Consider the following 12,655-nt stretch of genomic DNA (forward strand, 5'->3'; position numbering starts at 1 on the left):
TTAATGATCCTGGAATCATTTTCAGGGGGTTCAAGGCCCAACCCCTATGTTAAAGTATGTCAATAACAGAGTAGAATGTTAATTTACATCGGTTCCACATACGTATATATGGAATAAACTTTAGTTACGCTGTTTACGCTAGTATTCGTATTTCTGTTAAAAAAAGCATTTTCAAATTCATGTCTATAAGAACTGTAACTTCATCAGTAGAAACATTTTCCTTAAATATTTACATTTTTTCGTAATGTTCCTGTATATTAAAATTGTACGAACTGTTGTTTATAAGGTTTAAGTTTAATCTGTAAAAGAAATTTCATTTCTTTTACATTTTGACTCGGAAATACATTTCTGACTCGGAAATTTCTCGATACAGATTAAATTAGTTTTCTATTTATTTTATTCCAATTTTTATTTATTGAATAAATTCGTTCGATTAATAGCTAGTTTACATAAACGCTTCACATGTTGCTATTTTCAGTTCCCTAATTAATTATTGAAGTAATTTTTTTTTGAGGCGTTATTTTTTTCCCGTTAAAACCAGTGATTTAATTATGTTCCACTTCTCTAAGCATTCTTGTACCTACTTTAAGCTTTTTTTTATTTTATAACTTGTAAATCTTTACTGATTAAATACTGTAAATGTTTAATGTACACCACAATTTTTTTCACGGATAATTATTATTAATTTTCTACAAAATGGTTAAATTAGTTCAAAAATCTGAAATTTCATATTTTATTTTTTTAATAACCTTCAAAAAAATGGTCCTCAATTCCAACCGAGTTTTTTATTTATTTATTCAATCCTTTCTTACTAGCAAATATACTGATTTCGATGTTTTCTTTTTTTGTTTTGTACAGGGAATTACTTTTACATGTAAATGCAATGAAATTATTTTTAATTTGTTTCTTGTCATTATTACTTAGTATTGGGCTTTTTTTAGGTGCGTAATAATGTGAAATTATTAAAATATTCCTTTTTACGTTTTTTATAATCGGCTATTTTTATCACAACCGGTGGTACTTTTTGGAATTTCACAGCCAAACTTTTTCACCTTTTTTCACGATTCATTCGTTATACTTTAGCATACTATTTGGTTGTTTATAATTTTTATATTTAACTTTAATTAGACGAGGTTAGCGAGCGTAGGTTATTTTGATATAATTATTTGGTACGATTCCGCGTACCGACGAATCCTACGTATATATCAACTAACTTTTTTTTTCTTTCCTGTTTAGCCTCCGGAAATCAGATATTATTTCAGAGGATGATATGTATGAATGTAAGTGAAGTGTAGTCTTGTACAGTCTCAGGTCGAGCATTACTGAGACGTGTGGTTAACTGAGACCCAACCACCAAAGAAAATCGGTATCCACGATCTAGTATTCAATCCTTATAAAAGTAAGTGCCTTTACTAGGATTTGAACGTTGGAACTCTCGATTTTGAAATTAGCTGATTTGCGAAGACGCGTTCACCCTAGAACAACACGGTGGGTTATATCAACTAACTTAACCTGCGCTCGTTTCGCTCGCTAACCTCGACTAATTAATGTTAAATATACAAATTTTAGTTATTTTTTTGGTTGTGAAATAACGATAAAGTACCCAACCGGTAGGTGTTTTATCTGGCACCTACTTCAAAAAATAGTAATTAACAGATTTGAAAAAAATGTAGATTTTTATCTTATTTTATTATTATTATTATTTCAGATTTTTAATTTTACGTTTTATTTTTTTTTCAAATAAACCTTGGATATGTATTTGGTGCCCGCGCGTTTGTGTAGATATATATAATCTTTTTTTAATATTTATCATTATACTCGTTATTATAAGACATTATTATTTATAATTATCTACATTACAATAGATCGTTATTCGTATATTCTTGGAAGTAATTGATTCTGACACGGGGTAATAAAAAATATATTTTATATAAATTAATTGGAAAATCTATCTGCTACGGGTTTATAAATATGTTACAATTTGTCATTAACTACGATTTATTTACCTTGACAGAGGATTAAAATATGAGGATTTTATTTTTTCAGCTATATAATTATGTTTACGAATCGAGTTATTTTAGTGTGTTTAGTTGTAAGTTGTGTTGATAGTAAGGATGATAATGAAAGGTAGTAGACAGAAAAAAGTATTGGGCCGGTTAGGGACCGCTTTTGCGACGGTTCGTTTAAAAATTATCTTCTGTCATCGCAATATTCGCATACATACATATAAGAACGTTTGATGTCGAAGTGGGAGCTAGTAAAATTATTAATCCCGGTACGATTAATTTCCTTTCAGAGCGCTCTTTTCAGTAATTATCAATATCATCCGGTAAAGGCAAAATAAAAAAAAAAGAAGTAAATCGTTCAAAATTGTTTTTCTTATTATTAAGTTTTATCGCCGCTGCTAATGTAAATTTAATTGTTGTTTAAATAAAAAAATGACAGGTATATAATTATTTCTCTAATACTTATTTATTGCAATAAATTTACTTAATCCTTTTACTTAAATTAATAATTTTTACTTAAAAATTAGTTAATTAATTTTTACTTTATCCTTTTATTTCAGGTTCAGAAATGATTCTTAATACATTTGGGTTTACAGTGAGATCTCAAAAATTGAACAAACATTAATAAAGACGTCTAAACTGACATAAATTCTATAAATTTAATCTCTGTGAATATTTAAAATAAGCCAGAAAATTTATAAAATTCAAAGGGCTTTCGCATACCGATTCACGTTGCTTTGAATTTTACAAACAAAAAATCGGCCAATAATTGAAGAACCGATAGGGCGAACTCGGTGATTCTTCTACTGCTGTTTTCGACGTAAATTTAACCAGTTAGCTCGAATATCAGGTGATAACCTTATATTTCTCGCGAGTCTAAAAAAATAGACTAAATTTTATTTTGGTATTTTGTTGTTTATTGAAATCGGGCGAATTATTTTTTGGGGGGGATTATAAGCGTATTTTAATAGGAAATCTTATTTAATCAAAATCTTAACCAAAATTATCGTTGGGAAATCACTTAAGTAATTTTTTGCAGAAAGCACCATCTACTTATGCATACATTATAAATAAAATTTGATCTGTATTTGTATAAAGTGCATTTTCATATCACTTTTGTATGATTAAAAGTTGGAGTTTATATAAATATGTAGTATAAAACCACTGTCAATTTGTGCCTGTGTTATCATGATAGCTGTTTTTATGTCTTTCTTTAGCTCACTTTCGTTCCATAGTTAACGGTTTACGTACGGTCCCACGGAGTAAGTACTCATTTGGAGTAGTACACTTGCGTATGTTTCGATATATTTTAATATGCTAACTTTTTTTAGTTTTAATCAACTTATACTAAAGCCATTGTAATACTATAATGTGTAAAATTTAAATGTAATTAATTTTTTTTTAAAAAGTTTAATTAATTTAAATGTAAAAAAATCTTTAAAACGTGTTTTAAAAAACCAAACACACGGGACAATCGCAGTTTTATGTCACCATAATGTATTTATGTTTATACAATACCTAAACATTTATACATTCACAAGACCAGAGTCAATCGCAGTTTTGTTCAAAAGAAAAAATGAAATTATACTAAAAACATTGTAATTATATAATATGTAAAATTTATATAAAATTTACTTTACTAGTCGTTTCATAAAAATTTCATTTATTGTGACTAAAAAGTTTTAAAAAAATAATTTTTTCAAAACATATTTAAAAAAATTGATTACCCAGTAAACATAAATAGAAGATAATTTTGTTTTCAACAAAATAACGTATATAAGTTGTCTATTTTCGCATACCATAATGAAAAGCTTGGGGCGCGACCTCAGTTCTGTTTTGCTCCTAAGTTTTTGTTAATCAAAAGAGATTTACTAGATACTGTATATTGAAGTATTTGTCATATTTAAAGAATTTATTTAGATATTGAACATGAAAGCACGCTCCATGCTTTTTATTGTGGTTTTGCGAAAGTAGACAACTTTATATACATTATTTTGTTGAAAACAAAATTATCTTCTGTTTATGTTTACTGGGTAATCCATTTTTTTAGAAGCACATTTTTAAAAAATTATTGTCATTTTTTTGTATGATGGGATTTAGTACGAACGCCAAACTCTGTTATAACAGAATTTTCTTAATAAATTTATTTTAACTAGACGTAACGATGTAAGTGTTCGTATTTAAGTGATCTTAAACAATTTTAAGATTTTTAACAACTTAAGTACGTATTTATTTACATAGATTTTGTAGGATTAAGTTGTAACTTAGGTAATTGAGCGTAATTGTATTCCACAGGAATTATCTTTGTAAATAATTGTAAAAATTGTAATAATAAAATCAATAATTTACTCGCTTGAAGTATTAGTTACAGCTATACTTGAAATATTTACCATTGGACTGTCTTTCCCCTTTAACAAAGAAAGAAGACTTTTTGGAAATTAATTGCCCAAATTCACTTAATCAAAAAAAAGAAAGGGGAAAAAAAATATATATATATATATATATATATATATATATATAATAAGACAAACATTAATCCCGCTTCCCCCTTTTTTAATTTACATGTTCATGATGAGCTTTAGCAAATGATTTAAATTTTTATAAGACGATATAAAATTTGAAATTTTTTTCCTAGGAATTATCCTTTTTTATTTCGATTATGTTTCGATCTTCCTTTCGGAAAAATTGGTTTTTATATTACTTACAAAATGATGATGCATTTTAACGAATTTTTCAAGATATAAAAATTAATATAAAATTTTAAAAACTTTTATAAATTTTAAACGCAGGTAACTTACTTAGATCTTGTGGTAAAAGTTTTATATTTATATGTAATTTTATGTATTTTTTCCATGAATTTTCGATATTTTCTTCATGATATTAATTCATTTCTATTAAAAAAATTCAGGAAACAAGAGTAAAATTAGAAACAATTTTCTTATGAAATAATTTTTTTTTGTTTTTTTAATTTTTCTACCTCTCGGGGAAAATCTGGGTCCCGGAGGAACATCGGGTTGTTCAACTTATATGTATGTTACGAAAGATTACGTCTTATTATTACCTGTTTCGTTATAAGGTGCAAACAATAAAGTTACGCCGTTCGGTAGTTTATTAACTTTAGACCAAATATATTCAACTTTATACACAAATTGATTGCAGCCTTCTAGTAATACCATAATCGGATTCCTTAAATATCTGTCGCTTAATACATCGGTTACTGGAAAAGAAATAAAACACATTATTAATATGTCTACCTTTAAATACATTACTGTAAATAAATTTTAGTGATAATTAATGTAAAAATATTTTTAATATATATATATATTTTTTTTAATGCTTTTATTTACAGTCGCATCAACAATTACAGTCATTAGCGACTAAAGTAACACTATCATATCATATAGTGTTACATAAAACAAAAAAAATCATAAACAATAAAGAATAAACATAGACAAGTAATAACAACAAATACAAACTAAAATACATAAATCAGACAAAATCACTAAATTGTATTCTTCATTCCACTGTAGGAGAGGAACCGCAACAGACGTTTTGTACCTTCTTTATGGTTTAATAGAAATTTCATATCTCGACCCAGGTCTAAGTTTTATCGGATGGTTCCAAAGATTGGGCAATCAAAGAGCAGATGGTGCACGAACCATTTGACCTTGCAAGCCTCACAGATCTTCTGAGGAGAGCCAAATGATGAGCGTGAATAAGCCTGGTGTGTCCAATCCTCAGTCGAGTTAAGATGACTTGGTCTCTTCTGTTGCTAGGGGAAAGAGGTTTCTTGAGCACATTCTCTCGGAGTGCCGTGGGAGGACTCAGCAGCCAGGACCTATTCCAGTGAGTCCGCAATTTTACACGGACTGATCTCATGAAGTCTTCTCACGTGTCGATTGCACTCGGATCCCATTTATTGCAGCTCTTTTGGCAGGCTCATTGGCCCTTTCGTTCCAAAAATTCTTTTGGAATTTTTGAAATAAGTTAAATGACTTTTAATTAGAACAAAAAAAAAATCCACCATATATTACACATTGCATGGGGTCAGATTATTTAAAACTTAGGAATCCATAGCTCCTTTCATACGATGACATACATTCTTACATTATTTTTTTTTTAATACCTTTTTTTACAGTCGCATCAACAATTTAAGTCATTAGCTACTTATCGGTGTAATGTAACTGTACCGCTAAATGTGTAATCTTGAACAAACTCAGGCCGACCATTCCTGAGACGTAGTTAATTGAAACCTAACCACCAAAGAATACCTGTATCCAAGATCTATTATTCAAATCCGAATAAAATCAACTACCTTTATTAAGATTTGAACCTGAGAACTCTCGACTTCGAAATCAGCTGATTTACGAAGACGAGTTTACCACTAGACCAACCCGGTGAGTTAAAATGTATTTTATTAATTGTTTTTAAAACAACTCACAGCTATTTTAATTTAAATAAATGTTTTTTTTTTATACAGGAAAATCATACCGTTTCTGTTCCAGTTAACGGTTCATCAAAGATTCCTTTTAAGTTTTTATGTTCTTATATATCAAGAATATAATTAATTTCCGTAACTTTTCTTTGAAACGAATTAAAAATTGATAAATTCTACTTTACTGCAATATAGCAACGATAAGCGATATTGTAATGATCGTATTATATTCCACGAGTAAGGACTTGTAATATTGTGTAACGTTTCAATGAATAACGCAATGATTCCGAAACTGTGCGCCGCGGCCTCTTCACAGGGGAGCCGCGAAATATTGTAAAAGCTTCGTAATTAATTAATTGAACCTAGACATTTATAATTGTTAATTTATTATTAATAAAGCAAAAAAAAAAAAAATTATGAAGATACACGGGTTTTATTTATTTTTATCTCTTACTTACGAGTAGTCATACTTTTACTTAGGGTAGGGGCGCCATGGAAAAATCTTTATTGAAAAAGGGCGCCGCGACTCGGAAGAGTTTGGGAACCACTGGAATAACGTATAACTTAGCGACTGATAAAGACAAATTGTAAGTTAGATTAAAGCCTCTGTAATTAGAGAAGCTGTAACAGCTGTTGCATGATTTATTATTCGAGATTGTCGAATAATAATAATAATCTCAAAAGTTGATTGCACTATTTTGGGAAGGGAGATGAGTCTTCAATTTGTGGACGCTATTGTGATTCAAGAATAAAAGTAAGCATCCTCGATCTGCTTTGGTACTACATCTCGAAAGTGTGTTTAAGATCTACCAAAAAGAATTTTGGGTGCAAGAGAAACCGGTGTAAGTCTTGCTGACTAATAACTTGTCGCGTTGACTTACCGGTGTGTAATCGAGCCTATGTTATACCCCTCTATCTCATCGGATCGGAGGTATAGACGTTTGAATATCGAGGAGTCATTCGATTTTTGAAATTCTTTGTACCAAGTTAAAAATCATGTTTTAGGGAAAATACCTCCCCTCTTCACATTATCCTTAAATTAGTGGGATCTTTTCACTTGATCGATAGTGAGATCGATGTTGTGAAAGTGTCGTGTTTCATTTTTTTAAATCGTGTCTTTTTTTATTGATCGATTGAAATATCTTCTCTGACAAACATCCAATCATGAAGGTTTTGATTAATAATTTTAAATCACGGTGGTGACTTACTTTTGACTACTATATTTAGTGGATTAGTCTAATCGATTGATAATTTAACGGATCGATAAACTGTCGTGTTCGGAAATCAACGTGCTTGTCCTATCGCAAGAGTCATTTCAATCGTACGTCTCCATTAATAACGTAGGACTTTTTCAATTAATATAAACGTTATTATATTATAGTTACAATTATTATTTGTTACAATTTTTTAAGAATAATTATTGAAAATAAAATTATTGGCAGCTGATTTATAAAACGAAAGCTTTACTATAGAAGAAATGTAAGCAATGTGTTTTTAGAGGTTTTAAAGCAAGCGTTTAAAAAAGACATCTGAATTTTGATCCGCGCTCATGAAATTTGCCAAACATTAGGTTACTTGCCTTAATATGTACTGTATTAGGATTTTTTTTGTAATTTCTTAAGGAAAAAAAATTATATCCTACTTTTTAATCGCTTCTAAAAATAATTTCAATCTATTTTACATTAATTTACTAATTATTGTATAATACATACTTAAGATGCTGCATAAGTCGTCTAAGAGATCAGAGTTTAATTAAAGTTTGAAAATACGAACTTAGAATTCAGTTTTAAATATGCAAACACTCCTTTTACCCTTGATGATTCTTCGCTATTTTATTTGTACTGAATTTAATTTGCGTCACCGCTCTTGACATTTTAAATTTATTCCTTCCTGGTTAAATTATTTATATTTACTCTAGTAAGATTTATTTATTTTTTACTTCCTTGTACGAAGTAAAGGAAGTATTGTGATCGCAAAAAAAATCAGTTTTCAGATCTCGACGAAAATATCCATTTTGACTAGTTTCGGCGTGACTTGCTTACATGTGTACATATTTATCTCGCATAACTCAAAAAGATTATCCGTAGGATGTTGAAAATTTTTGATATAGGACTGTTGTAACATCTAGTTGTGCACCTCCTCTTTTGATTGCAATCAACTGAACCAAAAGTATCCAAAAAAAAGCCCAAAATCCCCAAAACGTTTGATTTTGGACTTTTTTTTAACTGCAGTATTAAGCCCTCATTGTGAGCTTTTCAACGATGTATCATAAGTGGTACTTATTTTCATTAGCTCCAGAGTTATAGCCAAATAGAATTTTTAATATTTAATTACAAAATAAAATATATTTTGCGCGATTAAATAAGGAAAAATAATAAACGTTGATCAACATAAATTATTTTTTTAATTAAATTAATTTTTACTTCCTTGCACGAAGTAAAGGAAGTATTGTGATCGTGAAAAATTTCGGTTTTCATATTTCAACGGAATTATCCATTTTAACCTCTCTTAATCCATTTTGACTAGTTTCGGCGGGGCGTTAGTACGTAGCCATAACTCAAAAACGATTAGCCTTACATTGTTGAAGTTTTGGATTTAGGATTGTTGTAACATCTAGTTGTTCACCTCCTCGTTTGATTGCAATCGACTGAACCAAAAGTGTCCAAAAAAGCCCAAAATCGAAAACATTTGAATTTTGGGATTTTTCTTAACTACATTAATAAGCTCTCATTGTGAGTTTTTCAACAATATATCATAAGTGATACTTATTTTCATTGGTTCCGGAGTTGTAGCGAAATAAAATCTTAATTAATGAAATATTTGGATATTACAAGGGGAAGGCACATCGGTTCGAATTCGATTTCATCTCCTTTTTTTAACTTTTTTTTTTTTTAATTTAAATTTATTAATAATTATTAACTTCCGATTGTAAAAGAAATTTTCCGATAAATAATAATTCAATAATAACAATAAAAAAAAGAAAAAATATCAGAAGTTTTTAATGAAATAAACTTTTAAAAAAGTGTATATGTGATTAAATAGTCGTAAAAGGAAGTAATGTGGTGTTCCTATTACATTTTTTGTTCGGTGTTCCTATTTCTAATTGTTTTACTTATTGATTTTCTTTTTATTATTGGAATATTGTTTACAACTATAGTTTTTACGAATACAAAGGAAATAGAAAAAGTTCTATCTTGTAATTGAAAATGAAAAATATCTGAAACATGATTTTACTGCGTCATATTATTTATAATTTTTTATTTATTTTATTTTCTTAATTGGTTCCTTTGTGAATTTGTAGAATTTTATAAAACAAAATTTTGTTGTATTTATCACAAAAAGACGACTATGTTGAAATTAAAACGTTCAAAATTAGATAGATTATTTTAAAAATAGAATTTAATTTTGAAACTAGTCGAGTAAGATTAAAACTAGTAGTTTTTATTATTTCTTCTAGTCAGCTTTTTCAAGTTCGACTTCGTTAATGAAATGATATTTTATAATTTAATAAAAAGAAATATTAAGGAATAAAGTAAGACTACGCATGATTTTTTTTGGAATTATTGTAATAAAACTAAAATTAAGCTTCGGCAGAGATATAACGCTACTTTTTATAAATTAAACATTTTACTTTACTTTTGAATATTTTTTTTTTGTACCAACTAAAATTTTACTATAGCACATTATAATAATTATTGTTAAAATTTTTGTTTGTTTTTTCTTTCTAATTTCCGGAACGAATTAAAATTATTAATATTTTTAACGAAACGTATCCCTGCTAAAAGCTGCCAAATCAAAATTAAATATGTAGTTTTGTAAATCGGTAGATTATTTAACGCTTGACATTTTTATGATTTGATTTTTTTCTATTAATTTTATTGTTTTTAAATACGCATACGCCTTGTAACTCTACGGCAGTTTAGCTAATCGGCCTTATAATGATCTTACACTTTTGAAAACTTATTTTAAAAACCTTGACATCAAACCCGGAACCAGTTCGTTGAGAAACTACATGTTGATCATTATAATCACCAGGTTTACCAGTTTTTTTGTTTTTTTAATTACGATAAGATTTTAATTTATGATGATTGTAATATTAATGTTTTCATTGAGACAGAATCAAACTTATATTTCGGTAACGCAAACCTACATCTAGGTCGTTAACGATTTTAACGAATAATAAATAGTAAAACAATAAGCTTACCTTGCGATACAATAATTTTAGGTTTCTTACTAATATTTTTTGTATTTAAAAATTTTAACGTTTATCAAACGATATATTAAAATGTCATCTTACAATCGACTTTAGAAATGCGACCGATCGAGATAAATTAAAAAATGTTCAGTTTCTTAATTGTTGAATATCTCAGCGGTCATCGGTAATGTTTCACTGTTACATGCGGTTCATTTTTTAGCATCCGTCACAGATGTTAGACTGTTCTCCGGTTGTATTTTATGCGATGCATTTTCTTTTCAACAAAAAAGAATTTATCATGTACTTATTAATTTTTCTAGTTTTTTCGTCTTGTTTTACTCCTGGTTTTACTAAATAGAATTTTACATATATCTTCGTTTTAGTTAATACTAGCTGCAGGACGTGCCTTCGCAGCTAGGCCCTCTGAGTGGGTTGCCCTGGCGGCTGGCGTCTCGGAATGGGATTATTAGGTGTCCAAAATTGATTACCTACTGTGTAAAACTTATTTTTACAAGTTTTATTAGTACTCTCTTATGTAATTTTTTTTTTTAATGATGAAAATCGATATAACGAAAGTTAAATTAGAAATTTAACTGTAGAAATTCATACTAACGAATCGGGATTTTCCGCTAGTGATTGGTGCCTTCCGATGCCTACTTTTTGGTTATAGCTCATTATTTTATAAAGAAAAACAATCGCATAAATAAATAAAAAATATGTAACAAAAATTTTTAAAACACCACTCTTAAATTAAACGCACTAAAAGGTAAAAAATAATTTTAGGATGGTATTTTAGAATAGATTTGATGATGATATGTAAGATTATGTGAAAGTCATAGCTTCAAATTAAGAATTTGATTTTCCACAATTTTTTCTTATGCGTGTTTGGGTCCCACCCTTTAGGCCATTCATCACGCATAAGAAAAAATTGGCAAAAACATCAAAACTTTAATTTGAAACTATGACTTTCATATAATCTTACATAGCACCATATCAAAGCTTGTTGTCAAATGCATTCAGAGATACCGTCCTAAAATTATTTTTTTACCTTTTACTGCGTTTAATTTAAGAATTGTGTTCCAAAATTTTTTTTAATATATTTTTTATATTCTACTTTTTAGTCTTCATAAGTTTATACTTTACAGCTGCGCTAGCGCACAGGTTTGAGCGTATTTAGCGATAGATCGGATCGGTACAATCTACGGCGGGTGAGTGCAATCAAAGCATAGGGCTAAACGATTTAATTTCCTGATAACCAAAATCCGGTCGACCAACAGTGTTCCCGATGCGTTAAACAGTTATCTCTCGACCTGCTGATACATACGCCGTTTGAATCGCGAAAATCGGACGAACGGTTGACGAGATATTACGGTGCCACCTCATGGTACCACCTCCCTAATTTCTGAACGGCGCCCTGGTGGCAGTTGAAAATATTATCTTGTGATGGATACCACTGGAAGCGGATGGGGTTGTATCGTGGTCGAAAAATTTTTTCAGAGCGCTAGGACCGACCGTTTTCTAGATGTTTGCTGTTTTCGTCCGAAAATTCACATCCGGTTAAAAAGTACTAAATTTTCTCAATACTTTGATGTATATTTCGCATATATATCGATATGTATACGGTATATCGATATATAATAATATAACAAGTATAAACCTGACCACCACGAGACATGTACTAACGAATCAGGATTTTCCGCTAGTGACCGTTACATTCCGGTGCTAAGCTAAGGGGAACGCACACACATATATATATATATACAAATTCCTTTTAGTAGGATAGGATTTGTAATTGATTCACGCATAATTTTATCGTTAAAGATTTTATTTAACTCGTAATGCCTGCCGAAGTTCTTCATTTTATTAAAATGGGAATTTAAAAGTAATGAGTCAGTCGGCTAAAAACGAGAAAGTGTCTACATATATTATCTGTTGAGCAAACGTTTCTGTTGACCACAGAATTATTCAAAGAAATTAAAAGCGGGCTTTAGTTAGTGAATTAAACAGGTTTGATAAATC

General features: G+C 29.2%; 2 protein-coding genes across 4 annotated transcripts in view; one reads left to right on the forward strand and one right to left on the reverse strand.

Moving 5' to 3' along the window:
• The window catches only part of LOC142325508 (triacylglycerol hydrolase DDHD2-like), a 182,505-nt gene that overhangs the window by 99,138 nt on the left and 70,712 nt on the right, over positions 1–12,655 (forward strand). The window lies entirely within an intron of this gene.
• The window catches only part of LOC142325509 (uncharacterized), a 102,231-nt gene that overhangs the window by 83,732 nt on the left and 5,844 nt on the right, over positions 1–12,655 (reverse strand). For both annotated transcript variants that reach the window (XM_075367364.1, XM_075367363.1), the window contains exon 2: positions 5,068–5,223. In XM_075367364.1, coding sequence (XP_075223479.1) covers positions 5,068–5,223 — 156 coding nt within the window. The remainder of the gene's footprint in view (positions 1–5,067; positions 5,224–12,655) is intronic.

Source organism: Lycorma delicatula, chromosome 5 (assembly GCF_047948215.1).
Source record: "Lycorma delicatula isolate Av1 chromosome 5, ASM4794821v1, whole genome shotgun sequence".
NCBI classification, from domain to species: domain Eukaryota; kingdom Metazoa; phylum Arthropoda; class Insecta; order Hemiptera; family Fulgoridae; genus Lycorma; species Lycorma delicatula.